General features: G+C 37.9%; 2 protein-coding genes across 9 annotated transcripts in view; one reads left to right on the plus strand and one right to left on the minus strand.

The window, feature by feature from the left end:
• Positions 1-8,924, minus strand: part of ptpn20 (protein tyrosine phosphatase non-receptor type 20) — a 28,454-nt gene extending 19,530 nt beyond the window's left edge. For all 5 annotated transcript variants that reach the window (XR_002921887.2, XM_024296580.1, XM_024296579.1 and 2 more), the window contains exons 1-16: positions 8,788-8,924; positions 6,909-7,056; positions 6,647-6,810; positions 4,562-4,627; positions 4,304-4,483; positions 4,151-4,226; positions 3,731-3,811; positions 3,528-3,603; positions 2,465-2,618; positions 2,258-2,329; positions 1,878-2,052; positions 1,565-1,700; positions 1,312-1,450; positions 1,080-1,232; positions 744-929; positions 24-186 (exon numbers count right to left, since the gene is read on the minus strand). Coding sequence is in view for 4 of the 5 variants with exons in the window: in XM_024296580.1 (XP_024152348.1) it covers positions 24-186; positions 744-929; positions 1,080-1,232; positions 1,312-1,450; positions 1,565-1,700; positions 1,878-2,052; positions 2,258-2,329; positions 2,465-2,618; positions 3,528-3,603; positions 3,731-3,811; positions 4,151-4,226; positions 4,304-4,483; positions 4,562-4,627; positions 6,647-6,810; positions 6,909-7,032 (1,945 nt within the window). In the remaining variant the exon portion in view is untranslated. The remainder of the gene's footprint in view (positions 1-23; positions 187-743; positions 930-1,079; positions 1,233-1,311; positions 1,451-1,564; positions 1,701-1,877; positions 2,053-2,257; positions 2,330-2,464; positions 2,619-3,527; positions 3,604-3,730; positions 3,812-4,150; positions 4,227-4,303; positions 4,484-4,561; positions 4,628-6,646; positions 6,811-6,908; positions 7,057-8,787) is intronic.
• A 238-nt stretch (positions 8,925-9,162) lies between these two features.
• On the plus strand, positions 9,163-21,575 carry mapk8a (mitogen-activated protein kinase 8a). Of its 4 annotated transcripts, none has more exons than XM_024296589.2 (12): positions 9,163-9,302; positions 14,066-14,232; positions 14,352-14,481; positions 14,568-14,626; positions 14,700-14,838; positions 15,890-16,055; positions 16,285-16,356; positions 17,644-17,826; positions 17,920-18,044; positions 18,138-18,201; positions 19,371-19,448; positions 20,696-21,575. In XM_024296589.2, exons 1-12 carry the CDS (start codon positions 9,267-9,269, stop codon positions 20,710-20,712), a joined length of 1,236 nt encoding a protein of 411 aa, XP_024152357.1. In that variant the 5' UTR covers positions 9,163-9,266; the 3' UTR covers positions 20,713-21,575. The 4 variants fall into 4 exon arrangements, with proteins under 4 accessions (XP_024152357.1, XP_024152352.1, XP_024152353.1 ...); XM_024296584.2 differs by having other exon boundaries at positions 20,701-21,575; XM_024296585.2 differs by lacking the exon at positions 16,285-16,356 and adding an exon at positions 16,574-16,645 and having other exon boundaries at positions 20,701-21,575.
• Positions 21,576-21,706: the final 131 nt, after the last annotated feature.

The raw sequence follows: 21,706 nt of genomic DNA on the forward strand, positions 1-21,706 counted from the left end.
AACAAGATCAGAAGGCTTCCCACCAGGTATCATGGTGTGGTTCAGCTGCCGTGACGTCATCTCACTGTGAAACTTGTGTTGTGCTGAGCAGAGGTTAAGGAGGTACTGTGCTATTTTTGTGCTCTCTGTCACAAAACTGTGCTTTTTTCCACTTGGTCCACCACATTCAATAACCAGTTTACGCCTCTGTAAAATAAACAAACAAACAAAAAACGACAGGTTACTGTAGAAATGTCAAAAAAACTGAAAAGCTTATTTCTGCAACTCATTTCTAATTGAAAACAGTTTTAGCTCATTTGTATTGGGAGCAGTGTTGTTTTACAACAACTACATCAACATAAACAATGAAACTGAAAAATAAATCGTAGAAACTTTATGCACACGGAAAACTATTATCACTGCATCAACTTAAAAGACAGAATAAACAAAATAATGCATAGTTTACTTGGTCTAAATAATTAATATTTTATATTTTCAAACTAAATGTATGAAAATGTATAATATATAATCTATGCTTCTTAAGTAAGACATGTGGAAACAAACAAAAATGAATACATAATTTCAGAAATGTTCGAACTTTATCTAAAATGTATTTATTTGTCCCCCAAATTTCAAAATAAAAGTTTTTGTAAGAATCGGTGAGAGTATCCAACTGTCCTATCTTATACTAAATTTCAAATTCATGCCTTTGATGTTATTAAAGTGTTAAAAAAACAATAAAAGCTTCAACAAAAATCGTTTACCCCAGTTGATATGGAGTCAGTCTCTCTCCACAGGAAGCGCCTGGTGACGGTTCTGATGTGGTTCTTGTTTTCATAGACAATAGTTCCCTTGGCACAGACTCCCAAAATTAACTCTCCAATCACCGGCCTTTTCTCTCGTCCCACTCGGTGGAACATAACTCCGTACTCTGGCAGCTGTTGGACAATCTGGTAGAAACGTTTTACAAGCAAATTGTGAGAGAATATATGTGTGTTTATTAAATTGCTTATATATAACCAAAGAAATTACAACTTTACATTTCTAGAGTTTTGACAAATTGATCTTTTTCTGAGTGAAAGCAAGAGTCGCTTGGATACCTTTAAGTACTCAATTTCTGCCTCTTCTGGTAATAAATGGGCGTGGCTTGCGTGAAGCCTTGGTAACTCCTCCCTGATGATGGGCACAGCAAGCTTCTCCAGCATCCTTCTGGACACATAGTACTCTGGCTGGTAATAATTCTTCCCATACAACTGGAGATACAAACAAATTATTAAAATGTGATGCAAACTGTTAAATGTGGTAATAAAACAAATGATTTTTCAACTGTACCTCTGGCATGTAATCACCAAACTCGACCTGAAGAGCAAGAGCAGCCAGGAACAAGCCCGTCTCCTCGTTGCAGTAAAGTCTGTCCTCTAGGATATCCTTACGCAGCTGTAAGTAATACTGGTGACGAGTCAGTCTGTGCCTAGAAGGCAGGAAATAATGACTAACAAAAAAAAGAATAGCTCTTTCCTTCTCAATCAATTTCTAAAAATAAACTTGCTATGCGAGTAGACCAGCAGGCTCCCGCTGCACTTACAGAATAAAGGAGATATCATCAACAAAAAATTTGACTCGGAGAAACACCACAAAGGAAGATATTTGGCCTTTTTTCCAACTATCAGGTGCAACTTTGGAGATTTTTGTTTCATGGTCCAAGAAGAAGTATTCATCATCTGCAAAGCAGCAAAGAACATACATTTGAAGCCTCTTTTTGCCCTTTTTCTCACAACCAGTTTACCTATCAATTAAACTTCAAGGAGATATTATTGGATATTTTGAATTGAATTTTTCTTTGATAATTAAAAGAAAATAATTCAAGATAGAATAGGTCCCACCACATGTCCTCTTACCATCTAGGAAGGAAAGACCAAAGTAAAAGTGCTCCACCAAGTTTGCGTGAGCCACCACCATGTCAAACACATCTCTCGCTCTGGATTTAATGTCACAGCGCACAACCATGTACTGTCCGTTAGGCAGCACTACAGTCACTTCTCTCTGAGACGCACTGGAATGGCCCTTTCTGGACTGTGGTGTGCAAACACAGAGATATGCATGCACAGAAAGGCAAAGCAAAAACAAAAAAAGACACACTGGTTCAATGTCAAAAACGAAAAACAAGCATGCCCTTTTAGACAGTTTGGCATGCAAGAGAAACAACATGAACAGACAGACATGTGTATTTACAACAGCTGATAGAAATAGGGTCAATGAGTTGAAATCAATAGTTTACCACAATAGATCCTGGAAGCTCAAGCAGGATTTGCTGTTCGTCTGGCATTCTTATGAACTCAGGACCCAGTGCCTTAAAAACACAATAGTTTTGGTGCAAAACCATTTAAGCTTTTGTTACTTTAAGTTCTCATCATTTTCTGTTCTACAGACATTTTTCTTGTGCGTTTATGTAAATGAACAAGTTAGAAAACGTTTCTGCTCCTACCTTTGCTTTTCTCTGACTCAGGCTGAGCGAGGACTCACTGAAGGTGATGGACGGGCTGTGAGATCTGCCTGATATCTTGGGGGAGAAATCGTGATGAGGGCTTCTTCCCAGCCAACTGCTGTTGCTATCTCTGCGATGGACACCACGATGGAGTCTAATGAGAGACACAAGCATATTGTATTGGTAAAAATGACAAAGAAGACAAAAAAACTACTTTTTCTAAATCAATCAACCAATCACTTTAAATATGGAGCAACTTTCATCAACATACTGTAGTAGAACACAAGGTGATTGACATATAGGATGTATAACCCACTCGGATGACAATATTTCATCCCTCCTGACTGCCAGAGATGGTGCTTCAAGCACTTTGAGAATTTAATGACAACAAAATAACCTGTAACATGTACTTGTAGCAGTTTTCTGATGGTGGAGGACATATATGAAGAAAATTAAGGTTAAAAATGTGTTTCTGAATATTTCTTTATGCAAATCATTGCGAATCAGGAGAAGATTGAAAAATCCCATTGAATAAAGCCTTCTGCAGTGACTCCCTGCTCCACTCCATTCTGATTCCTCCACTTGCAGACATGTATGTCTTCGTTTTCATTTTCCACGTCTGACCTGGCTCCAATATTGCTAGTCCCTTTATGTTGCATTGGTAGTGTTAGATTAGGGTTGTGAGGGGCTGTAAGCTAGCGGGAGAGAGTGAAGCTAAAGGGATGATCATGGGAAATGAGGGCAGAGTCACACTGCACTCGCCCACAACTCAGAGGTAAATTAATGATTAAATACTGCCACTCTGTAGAAATGATGTCCTAGAAAATGACTCAGAGGTTGTTATTTTGGCTAAAAACGGCATAATCGTAAATAAAAGACCATTGGAAATGCTTTTAAAATAGATCAAAAGAAGGTCAGAGTGGATCTTTAAAAGCAACAACAATAAGAGTTTAACACAAAATGGAAGGAAGCTTTGGCAAAAAAACAAAATTTCAGTGTTATTTTTATTAAAGCATAGTAGTAATGAAGATGCATTGATAGTATGTTTGCATTAAATACATGCCTCTCTAAAGATGACTGGTACAGCACTGTGGGAGAGCTTCTCGGTCTCTGCCTCCAAGGTCTCTGAGGCAGACTCCCTACACAACATATTAAAACATTACACTCCATTTTTATACAGCTAATGAACAAAACAGTTGTACAAGTAAAGCGAACATTCAACAATATTTTGAGAGCAGAGAAAAGTCTGCATTTAGTCATGCTCACCTGACTTTGAATCCGAGTCTGTGGAGTACCTCCTCCCTTCAGCACTACCATCGCTGAAGTCTGAAAACGGCCCTCGCTTTCCTGTTGACCAGGAAAGGCAGGAAAAATAACAAAAAGGTTTGAAATCTGCCAGTCTCTATGATCTCCAAAAACACTAAGATGTTTGGACGGAACTGAGACGAGTGAGGGGTTTAGTCCGGGGAATCCTCTGCTCTCTGTATCTGATTATTGGCTCTCACAGGAGCCTAATCTTTGGGGTTAAGAGTTTAATCCGTTTGACCCGTATAATGTCTTGACTCCAAAGACACATGAGTCTAAACATTTCAAGAAAATATTTGGTGAATGGTGACTTGAAGTAGGTAATGAGATTTTTTTTAATTCCCAAAAATAATAAGATTTAGCTTAACTTAGCACTCTCACCATGAAGTCTTTCTCTGATCATCTGGCTCCTTCCACTTAGAGGAACGCTGCTGTCTGGCAGCGAGCTCTGGTCCATCTGAAAATCAAGACAACTCTGCAATCAGCAGCCATTTTCACAGAAGGCCACACCCAGTATGAGGAAAAACGGCTCACCGATTCATGGAAAACCTCCTCCACGAGCTGTTTGATGATTTTGGCAGGGGGCAGCAGCATGGAGGCTTTTAACTGAGATTCACAGGCTTCCAGGATGGAGTTGAGATTTACCCTGCGGTGGGCCAGGTCCTCACACATGCTGAGCAGGAGGCTGTTCAGATGGTCACTCAACTGGACAGGCTGACAAGAAGAGATCAAATTATTATCTCAGTGTGGGTGACCTTTGACTCTGAGAAGGTTAAGGTCAGGAGCTCCTACCTGATTTTGAGAAAGCTGAAAATCAACTGACCAGTAGAGAGTCATTCCCAGAGAATACACCAGCATCTGTAGACCAAATAAACTGTTCAGGTGGAGTAATATTTGCAGCCAATTATAAAACAAAGCCAAAATTATGAAGTTAGCCTCTAAAAATGTCAATTTTAAAGAATCAAAGTTATGGTTACTTTAATTCTGCTTTGGTTTTTCCAAGGTTGTAGTGTAATATAGCCAGATGTATGAAAGTAGAAATGCATGTTTCACATTTATTTGGCCATTTTAGTGTAATTCCGTTGTTCTCTATTATCTTCAGGGATGTAAAAACCTAATTTTCAATACATGTTGTTAATTTGCAAGTAAATAATATTGTAATGAAGGAACACTCATGAATTGTTACTCAACAAGATGAATTATTGCTACAGAATTGAAAATTAAACTCACATTTTTCAAAAACAATAAGAAAAACACTGAACAAATAAATGTGCGGAAACAATATTTTATTATTATCTGTTGTGTTTCTAGCTATTATAACAAATCAATTTCCTCATTGTGGAATGAATGAAGTTCTATCTATTTTGGCATATCAGGAGGGAAAAGCAGCTTATAATCACTTTTTTGCTGTTTTTTAGTCTACTTTGTACATCTTTTGATTTTTACACTATAGAATAACAGAGAAATAATGCATTTTTAGTCATTACATTTTAAACTAATTTTGGAACATGATTCTTTCCGGGGACTCCTCCCATCTCTTTGGAAATTACAATCTTTATGATGTTGGGGGTTATTGTACTTCTTTTTTTACATAAATAAGTTTTTATTCAAACTATATAGATATAAAAATAACATAGATTCCAAAAAAGGCTAAATTAATTACATAAAACAGCATTTCTAGCATGTAACAAACATTTTTATTCAGTTGCTTGTTCTATTGTAACTATTTTCTTAAATGTTTTTGAATCTTAATCCTTCAGATAATGCATTTTCTGGCATTAAAATGTTAACACAATTCTTAGAGCTGTGACATTTCTCCTTAAAACTAAGACTTAATACTGATCAAAATTAAAATTAGGTAACACTTTAAAAGCTTTCACTTAATAAGCTTTATTAACACATTAACAAACATTATGAATGTGTTTATAGGGTATTGGTAAGACATTTATTACCATAATAAGCCAAATAAGGTTTATTAACATACTTAGTAAGATTCATTAATATCTAAAGTGAGACAATTGTCTACAAAGGCCATATTAATAAACTCCTTGTAAGCTTAACAAATGTATTTACTATCTTTGTCAACCCAGCATCTCATTTAAAGTGGTACCAAAAATTATAAAGGAAGCAACTTAAAAGTGACATCAAAAACATAAACTAAAGTGCAACAGCAAAAATTTGAATTTTGTAGCAACCTTTTGCTATAAAAACATGGCACTTTAAACCCCTTGTATTGCATGTATCATCCAAAGTACTGACTCTGGTGTGAAAGTATTGACTAGATTTAGGTGCAGAATGAAAAAAAAAAGAAAAGAAGAACGAAAGAAGAATGAAGAAAGAAGAATTAGGCTCATTCTTACCAATTTGCAGGTTTATATTTACAATATTTAACATAAACTTTTACATCATAGCAATTATGATCAAAAGTTTACATGCAAACTACATGTTATCAACTTTCTGTCCATTTATTTATATTACTAATTATTACTACAATCTAAAAACACTATTTTATACTGTTCCTTCAAGGATAAGTGTGCTTAAATAGTTTTTTTTTTTTACTTTTTAAATGTGAATTATCTCAGATGATTCTAAGAAGCTTTGTGAAAGAAATCAATATAAATCAGTTAAAATTAAATTTGAGAGCAAGTGTTTCAATTACGCCACAAGATGGCGTAATTATGCTTTTAGTTGACCTTCAGCAGCAAAGTGATTTTAGAATAAATGTCAATTTTTTACACCTCCTGACTGGATTCATCTCTAAGGTTCTTTATTGATATATTATATATTGTGTAACCAAAAACTCTGAAATGCTGCATGGGCACATGATCATTGTAATGATGAAGATGTGAGGACCAATGACAGGACAGATGCACTGACCCTATCCGTGGCAGGTTTGGTTGAGCTGGCTTGGTCTTGCAGCATCTCTGGAGCAGCAAAGGTAGAAACCTCATCCGACAGGCCACAGTTCTTAAATGCTAAGCTTCCAGTGGCTGACAGCAGCAGCGTGGTTGGGCTGATGATACTGCACATGTTGTTGTGACCTGAAACAAAAAGCAGAAGCAAGAATGCTTGAAACATTGCAGAGATTATGATAAAACTGTTGCACCGTAAGTAAAAACAGCAAAAAAGGATTATTTACCCCTATATGAAATATCCATTAAACACTCTGCAGCACCCAGCAGCAAAGACCACACCTCCTCCTCCAGCAGAGGTCCCCCTCGCGCCTCCAGTACCTCAGCTAAAGTAACAAATGTGCTGCTCATTCTGCCCACAGTCCATGCACACACCTGAAGACACACAAAGCATGTGTTACAACAAATACACTCAATAAAAAGTAAAATTCTAAAATATTTAATAGTCAATAGACTTTAAAATATATTAAAAAATTGCATTGATTTTTATTTATGTGCATGCTTTTATTTTTTAAACCTGCGTACAATGTTGATTATAAGGCACAACAAAGAACTTTGTCAGAAAATTAAGATACTTTCCAGCTGACGACTATTTAAGTTTTACTGTATGTGATCTCTAAGCCACTCTCATTTGGTAACAGGCTTTCCTCTGACCTAAGGTCACGTCTGAGGGAGCTGTGATGAAGGCACCATAACAGCTGTTACGTCATTTTTTTTAACATACGGGTGGCACCAACATAAGTACGTACGTTAAAGGTGCTTTCCCCATTTCTGTAACGTTGGTAAAACTTTTTTTTAATCTCAAAACAATGATAAGAGCTTTCAGAAATACATTTAAAATTCAACTAAAATAACTAGAACATACCAATTCTGATTTGAGGAATACAATTATGTGAAGTATTGCAAAAAATAGCTTTAAATAAGATGTGCATGTCAATTTTCCCCCTGGGTGTCAAATCAAATTAACTCCACAAGCCACAGGAAGTAGGTTGTTTTCTTTTTATGGTAAAGTCGGAAAACCCCAGCAGCTGAGCCTCTCACTCCATCACATCTTTGCGTGAGCATGCATGACACGAGTGTGTGATGGAAAAAAAATCTTTTAGGGCAGTAACAGAATAGAGCTTGCTCTCTTTGTTTTAATCCAACCCGATTACTTTAGGCCTGATTAAATCAGTCTCTACAGATGAATGTATCCAACGGGAGTGTGTGAAAAAATGGAACAAATATAGTAAACAAACTGAGGATTGTAAATTATTACTTAAACTTATTTTGGATTTGGAAATGGTTTATTTCAAGCAATCAAGTCCAAAATAAAACTAAATAAGACAAACAACGGAAATATATTTATAATAAGACATGTCAGCCTTGGGATCAACTCATTTTGATACACATTATGATGTAGACTAAAGGAATCTGATCAATGTTGGTGTGAGCATCTGCTCAGTTTGAATAAATGAAACTTTATTTATTTAGCAACCCCATCAAGTGCTTTGCAAAAAAAAAAAGATAAAGGACATTTGAAATTGAGAAAACGTGTAAAAAACAGCACAAAATAAGAAAAATCAACTCCAAATGCTGAGAGTTAAAAGCCATTCTGAAAAGTTTAAGCAGTAAAATGCTTTGTTTACTATTGTGTGTGGCTGCAACTTTCAATGACATTTGGATGTTTTTATACTTTATTTTGAATTATTAAAAAAAAAAACAGGTGTTTTATGTTATTTAGTTAGAATTGGAAGAGAAACAAGTGTTTTCTGCACCCCAATTTTTACTCCAAACTTGATTGCTGGGAGGATCTTTGCATATTCTGACCCTGTAGTCAACATGAAGCATCCATAGAGTGCAGTGTATATTGGGAAATTTAGGACAACATGCCTTTTCCGGATGTGGGTCTCATATTTCCCTGTAACAACAAGGTGACAGTAAAAGCTCGTGTTTCTGTAAAGCTGCAATGGCAGTTGTTATGTTTGTGAAGGCCTGAACCCCATCACTTCCCTTCAACTAAAAAAAAAAATCAAACTTATCCAACAGATGCTTCAAATGGAAAGGAGAGCAAATTCAGCAAAGTGTCTGAGTGAGATGTGATGGAGTGGAAAAGGGGGAAATTACCTGGCAGCATATGTAAGCTTTGTCAGCGGTCTGATCCTTTGCAGGCTATTATCTTCAGAGCTCCCACCGCGGATCCAAAGTAATCCTTGTGATCATCGCAATGCTGCTGTGATGTCCTCGCTGTAAAGGCTGCTCTGCTCTGGCAGGTGATTCATCAATGACATTAACTATACATGCAGCCCGATTCATTTTCCCCCCTTAACCTCGCGCTCCACGCTGAGGAGCTGAAACTTTTTACAGTAATTGGCGCTATTCTTAGCTCCTCGCAGTTAAACACTTGATTGGATTAACATCGCGGTTTGACAGTGACAGGTCAGAGCCACCAATAGCGGGTGGCATCAGATCAGCCACACACCGACTCAACTAAATCCGTCTGACGCCCAAAGGTGCGGTGGATCCCCGCGTAGGTGCGCTAGTAAAGAGAGCGCAGGGAAGGACAAACGACAAACGGTGCTCTGCTGCGGGGCTGCATCCCCACGATGATCATCACACTGCGGGCTCTCCTCGAGCAAGGGGTAAGGAACCGGAGTAGGTTTGTGGTGCTGCGGAAAACGCTGGGTTGTCCATGTCCGGTGTGTTTTCCTTTTTTTTACGCGCTCCTCTGCGCAGGCCCCGGGGCGTCTGCGCAAAATCCTGAGAGGGGGTAGAGGAAAAAAATAGTAAAAGATCCGGGATGCAGGTGTAAGCGACAGGGAGAAGCTACATGGCTCTGTCAGCAGCGCAGTTCTATCCAAAGTCCTCCGCAGCTTTAAAGTCACATGCTTCGAGCATGGCCCGGTACGGTACGGCGCGTTGTGGAGCGGATGGTGCCTTCACGTTACCTAACGTGCTCTAGAGGTCTGCAGAGCGGAGCCTATGCATCCACTCCTTATTATTCCACTATGTGATGGGCAGAAGACAACATCCAGTTTGAAGCAAAAAAAACTATATATTTTTTAAATTTGTAAATAATGTCGATTTTGAAAATGGAAGTTTACCATTAATTAAATATTTTTGTAGTCTTCAAAAATGAATGATTTTACCAAACATGTTCTCATAGTTTATTATTTTGTTCAATAAAGAAAAAAATTAAAGATACTTTTAAAAAAAGGAATGAAAACAATCCTGCTGCTTTATAAATGTATGAAGTGATGACTAAATGTGTGATCACGTGACTTTATTTTGATTTGTTTTTTGTGTTACTCAGTTAAAATCTTCTATTTCAGTGTACTACAAGTTTATTCAGCCTATTCTAAAAGTGAGACAGTATACTTTTATTTATAGGTACTCTCTTACAAACTTGAAATTTGATAATTTAGAACGAAGAAACATTCAGTTAGTATACCACAACATAGCCTATGGAGTAGTATTTACTTATACTCAAGTGAAGTTCCACTCTGACCATCTTTTGATCTTAAATGTATTTCGTGGTCTTTTAATTACAATTGTGCTGTTTTTAGCCAAAACAAACAAACAAACAAAAAAAAAACCTGACGTCTAATAAGACAGTTTCTGCAAAATAGTTGATCAGAAATTCACCTCTGAGTTATGGGACTGGCAGTGAGGAAGTAAGCCTCCATTGATATCCCATTATTCCTGTTTACTCTCTCCCACTAGCTTACAGCCCCTCACAACCCAACACTAGTGGGGCAACAAAATTGGCGTGCAATACCAGAGCTATCCAGCCATACATTTTGCACCGTTCGGGTGATGAAAATAAAGATGTTTTATGGATCTATTTGTCTGCATGATGCATCAGAATGGAGAGGAGCAGGAAGACTTAGGCCCGCCTATTTCAGTGGCTGCGTCCCAAATATCAGCTTTTTTAACCACCAGGTTTTTATCAATTCCTGATGCATCACATTTAAATAAGGATATACTCAGAAATGCAGTCTTAATCCTAAGTTTTTTCATATAAGTACTCCATCATGAGAAAATGCTACTAAAAATATTAAAAACAACCAAAACAGGCTTTTCATTGAAGTGAGTCTTTAATTAAAAGAAAACTTACATTTTTGCTAATGAATACTTACTTTAGTTCTTTTGTTGCTTTAAAAAAAAAACATTTTACAAAATCAATTGAAGTGTGCTCAATAAATTCGTTTTTAGAGTTAAAAAATTCCAGTTTCAATAAAAACATGCTTTTGTTTCTGCCAAGTTTTAGTCTTTACAGATCCACTTGAATAAACATCATGTTTTTGACAAGTTGACAACAATTTGATGGAGGACATACATAAAGAAAATTAAGCTTAAAATTGCATTGCTAGGTATTTATTTATTCAAACTTCGGTAAATCAATGCAAAAATGCATGTGGAATAAGCTTGTAGGTGTGATGTACAATGACAAGCATATGCTCCCTGCTCTGCTCCATTCTGATCCCTCCACTTAGACAAATAGATCCATGTACTCGTTTTCCTCGTGCGAGCTGGCAGCTGGCTCAAAGCTGTAAAGCTGGATAGTGGTAATATTGCTCGCCATTTTTGTTGCACCTTTAATGCTAGGATAAGCCTTGTTTCCACTGACCAGTCCAGTACGGTCCAGTATTTTGAGTGCTTCCATTGTTAAATGGATCCATTGAACATTTCGGACCCGTACCTCTTGAGGGCCCTCATCCATTGTAGGTCCATAGAAAAATAGAACGGAATGGTTGAGGCGGACTGGCTGTTGCCACCTACTGATTGATGACGATATAAAAAGCACCAATATAGCGCTAAGCTAGCGATTCCGTTTTCTTCTTTACAGCAGTATTCTTCTTAGCCGCCCGCAATCATCTTTCAAAAAACATTAAATTCCTGTTATACGATGTTCAAAAAGTAAAGCAAGAAAAAGACAAGATGCTGGATGACCTCTATTGTTGTTGCTTTTCGAGTTGTTGTACTACAATTATGCAATCTACACCATGCATGTCCGGTAAAAACAAACCACTCAGTGGAAGCGAGGCTCAACTGAGTGGAATCGCTCACCAGAATTAACTGAGCTATCCTGTGCCACACCTTTAGAGGTGTGAGGGGCTGTAAGCTAGTGGGAGAGAGTGTAAACAAATATGATGGGAAATGGAGGCAGACTTACTTTGCACCAACAGTCCCACCCACAACTTTCTAATGTAGCCTATTGCCACTCTGCAGAAACTACGTCCTAGAAAATGACTCAGATTTTTATGATTTAGGCTGAAAATGGCATAATGTTAATTAAAAGAACAATTTTTGATTTAGATCAAAAGATGATCAGATTGATGTTTGAAGGATGGCTATAAAAGCCAAAATAAATCAACCTTGATACTAAATCTGCAACAATGCAAGGGAAAGTCTGACTGCATATCTTTGATCGAACAGGGGCAGAAAAGCCACCTAGTGGATTTTTTGTGAACTGATGTGGCTCCAACCCTTTTTATTTTATTTTTTGAATTTGTTTTAACATTTAAATACTGGAATATTTTTGACTTTAGTACACATTTATTTCAGTTTAAATAAAAAGGAGACAACAAAAACAGAGAGAAACTTCAAAATGTGTGCCACCTGGTCCATAAATTACATGATTTAGAGAAAACAAAAATGAATAAAAAGTTTAAATCATGCATTTATGTTTTGCTATTATACATTTTGACTAATTTCTAAATTAATATGTGCTTATTTATTAATTTTATGTATTTATTTTAATTTGATGGACGTCCAGGCGGAAGTGAGGTGGGTGTGTCCGTCCTCCGGTGACGTGCTGCTGGCACGCATGCGTGCGCACTGCGCGTTCTGGTCCGTCAGCAGCAGGCAGATGGAGACGTAGGCATTGCATTTGGTGAGGTCATGTTATTTTTAAGCCGTGAGACGGGATAAATCATCGTTCGGCGGCGGCGTCCACGTCTCGCGTGCCGCTCCGGAGCCTTCCAGCGCGGAAACCGCGACGTTTGCGGGCGGATCGGAGCTCCGAGGTAAGATGAAGATTCTCACCTCAGCGCCTCAGACGTGCTTTATTGTTTGGCCGTGGGGGGAGGGTCGCGTGTCGCCGTGCGCGTGCCGATTTTACCGGGCAGGTTGCTCGGTTGATTATCAATAAAAAACCCCCATCGGCCCTCCCTACATTCGGGGAGAAGGGGCCTTCGGTGCGCTGGAGCTAGAATCCGCACTCAAACTGTCAAATCACGGGGGCCATTATCCCCGCAGTGATGCCCCTTCCGGCCGGCTTAATCTGGCTGCTTCATATCAGCGCGCGGGGCTGCATCCCAGCAGGATGAACCTCCGGGCTGCTGGCGGCTCTTAGTGGTCAAGGTTAAAGCTCTGAGGGGAGGTTTCTGCTCATCATCCATGCAATCAGCTTCTTATCTGTCAATCTATTGGTTTAATTTCTATTAGATATTCCTTTATTTCCATTTTCTCTGAAATAAAAGGGTGAAAGTGCATCTTTTCTGCTTAAATGTATACAAAAATTTGACTTCTTTGTCCTTGAAAAACTGCTCAATCCTATAAATGAAAGTGCACTCTGCTTTTCTGTGCTCTTGGGCCATCGCATCTCTCTGAAGTCCATACCTGGATGACACCTGGGTGCAAAAACTGCAGCAATATATAGATTCGAAATCCAAACAACCCAGTTATTTTGTATAAAAAAAACACTGGAAACGACTAAATTTTTGAGCTCTGATCATGACGAGTAACTAATTTATGCAACTCTCTAAATTCAAATGTCAATACGTTTTCATAATTGAGAGGAGGTCAGTGGTCTTCCTGTGCGGAATATAAAAAGGAGCAGCGTCTATTTTCATGTTTGGAAGGAGGTGGATGCTCTGGACGTCTTTGTGACGTTGGAGGAACAGAAGGGGAGCTGACTCACTTCACTCTGGCAATTACATCCCTCCTGATATGGGCTGTGTGTCGGGAGAGTCGATGAATGAGGAGGGCGCCTCTTTTTCTTACATAAGAAGTCAAGAAATGTAAGCTCTGTGGATTTAATTTTTAAATGTTTCATATTGAAGCAAACGTGTTAAAGTTGTGGAGCCGTGATGAAACCTGACCTGGTTCTGGTGTCTGTGGAGGACCTGCGTGAAGATCTAAGCTGGAGTCCTGGGCTTAGCTCCAAACTCAGAGGATTTATCTCTGGGCTTGGTTTTCCAGTGTGGCAGGAGTTAAATTTCATTCGCCTCGCGGCTTGTTTGCAGAGGTGCTGAGGGTGGGAAGCTGCTCTTCTTGGCACCTAGATGTGCATTTCTTTTCCTCTTCCGAATCTGCTTTCGCAACTTCAGAGAATTTAATTTACTGCAACTATTTTGATATCTAATTATCCAATGATTCCGTCCTGCTTCTGTCTTCACAGAGGACTTTTTTGGAAGCGCAGAAATCGCTCATTGAAGAACTCACCATGAACAAAAACAAGAAAGACAAAGAGTTTTACAGCGTAGACGTTGGCGATTCTACATTTACGGTACTAAAGCGGTACCAGAACTTGAGACCGATCGGCTCAGGAGCGCAAGGAATCGTCTGGTGAGTCCGATTTTCTCTGCCAACACAAACTTTAGTAGTTTTGGTTTAGGTTGAAACTGAAATGTACCTTTTTTGTCTTTGTATTTTTGAAAAAAACCTTCAAATCTTTGTCTTTGCAGCTCTGCGTACGATCAAACCCTTGATCGAAATGTCGCCATCAAAAAGCTAAGTCGGCCGTTTCAAAACCAGACTCATGCCAAGAGAGCCTACAGAGAACTAGTACTCATGAAATATGTCAACCACAAAAATGTAAGTCTGAGTCCTTTTTATTCACATTTTATAGCATTGCAATATCTAGCAAAATGTTTTTAGCTAACTGCTCTTAATATCCACAGATCATCGGCCTCCTAAATGTATTTTCACCACAAAAGTCATTAGAGGAATTCCAAGATGTGTAAGTACCTCTATAAAATAAATGATAATCATGTTTTTTGTGCCAGAGCTATGAGCTGTTTCTCCTCTGTCAGGTACTTGGTGATGGAGCTGATGGACGCCAACCTGTGCCAGGTCATTCAGATGGAGCTGGACCACGAGCGGCTGTCTTATCTGCTCTATCAAATGCTGTGTGGCATCAAGCACCTCCACTCTGCAGGCATCATTCACAGGGTAAGCAGCAGCTGGCCTCAAAGCCCACATGCCAGCCTGGTTAGGGCTCTGCAGCGTGAAGCCCTGAACTGCTGAGATGCACGGTGCTGAAGTGGAAGAGCCATCAGTCTACTCCATCTTAGGGAGAAGGTGTTGGGCTTTGTTGCTAAGCAACCCTTTGAATATAGGCTATAAAGTAATTCATTTCTTAAATATTTCTGATAAAAAGTGAGAATTGCTATTAAATGTCCTTGAGCAGATCTCAGTTTTTTTCCTTCTTTGTGAAACAACACGAATCGAAACAGACCGCTAGCTTCTAAACTGGCCGTGGCGGCTGGATGTATTACTTTTTGATTTGATTCAGTGGTTAGAAGGACACTTAGAGCGAGCATCCTCCTCCAGAAACACAGACAAAACGTTGGTCATGTGTTAGGAAATTCTGCTCAAAAATGTTGATATTTTGTAATGATTAGGGAAGAAAAATCTTTAAAAAAAACATGTGAAAACTGTCAAAATAATAAGTGCAATGAAGTTCTAATTTTGACAATTTAAAACACAGGTTAACTATTGATTTTATTTTGAAAATTCATATTTAAATACTTGTTCTTGCACACAATTTGTGTTTTAAACTAAACTAATTTAGAACTTTCTTACATAAATGTTAATTTCTTACAAAAATAGACAAAACTCGACACAATAAATCACTGAAAAAAGGAAAATGAATCATTGGATTAAATTAATTGAGGCATTAAGTTGATTTGGTTTCTGGATTTAAAAAGCCTTGTGTTTTCTCTGACAAATAAGAATGAAATTGATGAAAATAGATTCGTTTCTGTCATTTTAAATGTCCAAGAAAAATATTTTAGAGTTATAAAAATATAGAATGTATCCACACCCATTGAAAATGTGATAAATACATAAATATCAAGCTTTGGCTTCAGAAAGTTGAAAATAAACAGTGTCTTGATTGTCCCAATTCATTAGACTATATTAAAAAATTTACTCTCCTAAAAACACAGTAAATTCAAGTACACCAAACAAAACTAAATCTTTGATGCTTTTGTCTCCACAGGATCTCAAGCCCAGCAATATAGTCGTCAAATCTGATTGCACTCTTAAAATTTTGGATTTCGGTTTGGCCCGAACGGCTGCTACAGGCCTCTTGATGACTCCATACGTGGTTACACGCTACTACAGAGCGCCAGAAGTCATCCTGGGTATGGGCTACCAAGCTAATGGTGAGTTAATGACTTAATGGTGAATGCCGTGCTGAAACGTTAACCACTTTTGATTGGTTTGGCAGCTCTGTGATGCTGTGAATTTTCTATTTGACCTGTTGTAACCAGAATAAATTTCACTTTAACCCTCTGAAATGCTTGTGGATATAATATAAGTTGGTTGTGAAACTAACCTGTTGTGCGTTTCTCACTTCTTACTGGCTTTGTTCATTGTGTTCCACTCCACTAGTGGACATATGGTCTGTGGGCTGCATTCTGGCAGAAATGGTCCGACATAAAATCCTCTTCCCAGGAAGAGACTGTATCCTTGCAGTTGTCTCAATTAACCATCTTTTTTGATCCTGTTTATAGTCCATTCTTATCACTTTTTTAAAGCGCTTTGCTGTTTTTCATCTGCTGGTTCCTGCATGCTCTCCATTCATTCATCTCTGCCACTCTGTTGACATTCTTCTCATTTTGTTGTTCATTTCTTTTCATCATTCTGTTTGCATGACCTGTCATCTGAATGTCCCCTCCAGTGGATGTATGGTCAGTGGGCTGCATTGTAGCTGAGATGATCAGGGGGAGTGTGTTGTTCCCCGGCACTGATCGTATCCTTCCCCATCACCGCTCATGTTGCCATTGTTTTGTTCTCTGTGAAGAGATCCACCGTCATTCCACCATCATTCCGCTTGTGTGGGAACCCTTTAGAAGCTTTTATTTTGGAAGGAAATTATGGAAAAACATCTTACGCTGATTTTAAAAAAAGCACTTAAAGCATAAACTCAAAGAGGGTGTGATTATTAAGTCAGTACATCTGAGCTGAGGTAGTTTCATGGTTTGGAGGTTTTTGTTTAAAAGTTATTGATATGACTGGGAATTTTTAAGATAAATCTGCATCTCTAAAGAGAATATAGAAGTTTTATTATTTAAAGACCCATTTTAATCATTTTTATCTACTATTATCATTCCCAGTGGTCTTATAATTTGGATTATGCATTTTTTTTCCCCGCAAAAAATGAAAAAAAAGGTGTAGTTTTCAAGGACATAGTTCCACTAGTTCATAAGATATTATTTCTGAATGGGGTGCAACAGATCACAAAACTCACGGTTCGGATTGTTTCCCTGTTTTAGGGTGACGGTTTGGATAATTTTTTGGATTGGAAAAAAAGAAAAAAACAACATGAAAAATCAAAAAGATAAACACATTTTTTGAAAAGCTTCAAAACATATATTTGGGCCTATTTATAAAAACAAAATGTAAAATATGTTGTTGCGGTACACAAGTATGCCTAACCTTGGATCTGTTCAGATAATCCGTGATCTGTTGCACCCCTACTTCTGATTTTTGGATGGAATCACACAACTATATGAATAAAGAAACACTTTTTTCTTTATCATATTTCCAAATTTTAAACAACTGGTTTAAAAAATATAATCTTTTGGGTTCTCAAAGTACCAGGCTTCATATCTGATCATGTCATCTGGATGAGTTTGTCTACAGATTTAAAGAGCTCTGCTGGGGTCTGATCCTCAAAGAAAGTTAAATGTTATTTTGGTGATCTGGTGTGTCTATGTGAGCACTTTTCCCTTAACATTTCCTCGTTAGACATTGACCAGTGGAACAAGGTCATTGAGCAGCTAGGAACTCCTTCTCAGGACTTTCTGATGAAGCTCAATCAGTCAGTAAGAACCTACGTGGAAAACCGACCCCGGTACGCCGGATATAGCTTCGAGAAACTTTTCCCAGACGTGCTTTTCCCCGCTGACTCCGATCACAATAAACTTAAAGGTACCGTACTCTAATTGTTGTGCAGTTTCACCACATTCATAACCGCAAGATTAATATAATGCAACCAACTCTGTTTGCTGTGTCTCCCCTCAGCCAGCCAAGCCAGAGATCTCCTATCTAAAATGTTAGTGATTGACGCATCCAAGCGCATCTCTGTAGACGAAGCCCTGCAGCATCCATACATTAACGTTTGGTATGATCCAGCAGAAGTGGAAGCAGTAAGTGGCAGTCGGATGAAGCTGTGTGATCCATTATGGTGGTTCTCTTTGGAAATGGAAAGGTGTAAATAAAGGTTGTTTTCTCTTCGTCAGCCTCCTCCTAAGATCCCAGACAAGCATCTGGACGAGAGGGAGCATACAGTGGAAGAGTGGAAAGGTCGGCCGCACACCAACGCTGTGAACACAACACTGAACTACACCACTCGCGCATTCTCGCTAAAACCAAGTGGATTAAAATAAATTAATACATTTGTTTTCCTACTTAATATTACTAGTGTGCATTTCCCTGTTTTTGTTTGCTTGTTTATTTACTTTTGTTAAATTAGTTAAACAAATATAAATTTAGCTATTGAGGAGCTTTTTATGGGAGATTAAAAAAAAAAAAAACTAAACTGCAGTTCACCAAACAACCACTAGGGAATCTTGCATAAGCAAGTCCAACACATTGATTGTCCAATAGATTTTATAAGCCCTTTATTTTTCTAATTTGTGTACACATATCACATTTTTATATATTTTTTTAATATTTTACTATGTAATAAAACTAAACTGGAAGGATTTTTGTTTCCAATAACTCAGTTTTTTATGTATTTATTTATCAAAAGATCAGGGTCAACTGCCTTTAAATCTAGTCCAAATTTGTCAAATACACAGAGCCAACAACTGATATCAACTCAAGTTAATTCAAACCATTTCCCTTTGTCATTACAATTCATAACCAAGTAAATAAAACTTTATTTAAAGGCAAAATTCTTTATCAGGAATTTCGTAACCCAATATGGGAGTTAATTTTGTTTAAACTCATTTACTTTTTTTGTTTTTTAAAGTGGGAAACTGTAGATTTAAACAGTAAAAATCTAGAAATGATGGATTCTTCCACACATTATTTAGTGTGAAATGACCACAAATGACAGATTTTGTTGTAAAGCTCAGATGCTATGATCACTCTACAGTCAGTGGAAGCTTAATTTTTCCTAAAAATGGAAAAACAAAATAGAATCACTTTACCTACAGTGCTCATTTAAAATGTTTTCCGCTACAGAAATCTTTGATTCTCTGCTGAGTGACTTAAGGCTATGAGAAACTATCACTTTCAGTCATGCAGGAAAGCTTTGCTCATCCAAATGCCCGTCAGGTGATAATGACCCTCGGCTCATTTTTAGAAAGATCATACCAGCAAAGCTGCTCCAATTTAGAAAGCTGGTGCTGTTTAGACGGCAGAGAGTGCAACCGACCCTGACCGTTGAGCAAATCATATGACACGCTGCCTAATGACTTGGCTCTGTCCTCGGCTTCACTTAACTGTTGGTTTCCCTTTTATTGCAGAGCTAATTTATAAGGAAGTCACGGAGTGGGAGGAATGGACGAAAAATGGAGTGATAAGAGGCCAGCCGCCTCCTTTAGGTGAGTAATTCTTAGAATACTGGAAAATAAACGTAAAAAATAAAGTTTAATAACTGTGGATCATTTCAATAGTTAAAATTTAAAATCAAGCAAAAACCGCAATACATTTTCAGTGAAATTTGTGTTTTTAACATGTACTTGTGGCATTTCTTCTGATGGAGGACATATATAGAGAAAATTAAGATTAAAATTGCACTTCAGAGTATTACGTAATTCAAATTGTGGTGAATCAGGAGCAAATGGAAAAATGCTATTTAAAGAATGTATTTGTGACATCAAAGATACGCAATGCACAAGCTCCCTTCTCTGATTCATCTTCTTGTAGTCAAATAGATCCATGTACGTCTTGTTTTTCTCGTCTGTACTGGCATCTGGCTCAAAACTCTACAGCTGGATAACTTCAAAAAAATCATCTGCCCTTTTTGTTTCACTGGTGATGTTAGGTTGAGTTTGTTAGGGGCTGTAAGCTAAAGGGAGGAAGTAGTGAACAAAGGGATGATGGGAGATCAGTGGTGGCTTACTTCTGCCCACAACTCAGTTGTGAGTTTTTAATGCCACTCTGCAGAAACTATGTTCTATAAAATGACAGCTTTTTTATTTTGCCTAAAAACAGAATATTAATAAATAAATATATTCCACTAGAAATGCTTTAATAAAAATCAAAATATGATTGGGGGGTTTAGTGGACATTTTTCCCACACTGTTAACTTGTATCTGCATAGTATAAAAGCTACACTGAAAATGTAATCATTTTTTTTACTTTTAGGTTGTTATTACAGTACATTAAAAAAAAATCTGGCTTTAGTGGAATTATTTGATTTATATTGAGTTAAATAAATCCTAAAGATTTAACCTTATCAATTTAATTTTCTGAAAAGTGAACTAAATCAAAGGCTATTTGTAAAAATGTTCATACCAATCCCTAGTCCTCACAGCTAAACTTATAATTTCTATGATCTGAGAGTGGACTGTTGTCAGATGACTCCAAGAGGACCTGGTTGCAGACAAGATGGTGGCTGAAAATAATTAGCTGGAAACAGAAATTGCCAAACATAATTAGCTGGAAGAGGAAATTCCACATGATTTCCGAATTGTAGCCACTTTTATTAAAATATGTTTAATATAAATTGTTGTGAGTTTATAATTAGCAGGTCCCCCTCGATTACTCACATTTTCACCAGAAAACCTCAAAACAGCACCCCCCTTATATCGCAATGAAGCCTATTTGCTGATGTGTTCTTTCGCAGCACAGGTGCAGCAGTGATCGACAGCCCCCCGCAGCCCACGTCCTCCTCTTCCTCTTCCACCAACGACGTTTCATCCATGTCCACGGAGCCCAGTGACCCCAGCAGTGACCCCACCATGGCCTCTGAAACAGACAGCAGCTTGGATGGCCACACCTCTCTGAGTGTGCTGGCCTGCTGCAGATAACATCCATGCGGCCGCTGCACGAGTGCATCATGGGAGAGCGTTAAGGCAGAAGGAAAACTTTTAATGTACAGTTTGCTTTCATGTCCCTATGCTGCTGTAAATTATTGTGATTGGAAACTGTATCACCACCACTGTATTTTTGCTGCAAAGAATATGTTTTCATGTGATTTATGTAACTTAAGAAAGGGACTGGGGCGTGCTTTACTCGCTGCTGTTTTCAGCCAATGATGCAAAGTCTAATTCCCTCCTGGACAGCACTGCAGTGTCATGTTGGCTGTAAATATATTGTTTTTCTATGTCAATTCTTTGTTTCGAAGGAGGTAAATCTACCTGTAGATTATAATAGCACACATCATCTTAGACCTTAATGTAAATGGATGGTTTGATTTGATTTTTCTACATTGATTCTTTTTGTAGGTATAAAGTAGATATTAGTATATCGAAGTTAAAGTATTTATTTTTAAATTATGTCTGTATGGATTTTCACAGTCCAGAATTTTCTTTTTGTACTGTACAATACTGTAAACTGACTGTATTTTAGCTTCATGGTGATTCTTCTAGATGAGTAAGAAACAGGTGAATGTAAAAGAGAAAAAGATGATGCTGTAAAACAGTTTTTATTGGCCCTTCCACTGGCTATGTGATGTGCTGTTGTTAGGGATTGTCATCAGAAACTAAATCTAAATCAAAAATCTTTTTTTTGTGTCAGATATGATTCACAGCGCTCTATTGTTAATATTTATTTTAAGTGCCCTTACTCGTCCTTTTTTTGTCCTCATTGTGGCAAACACTCTTTTTATTTTCTTTTTTTGAGGTCTACCTCACGC

The sequence above is a fragment of the Oryzias melastigma genome, linkage group LG15 (assembly GCF_002922805.2).
Source record: "Oryzias melastigma strain HK-1 linkage group LG15, ASM292280v2, whole genome shotgun sequence".
NCBI lineage: Eukaryota > Metazoa > Chordata > Actinopteri > Beloniformes > Adrianichthyidae > Oryzias > Oryzias melastigma.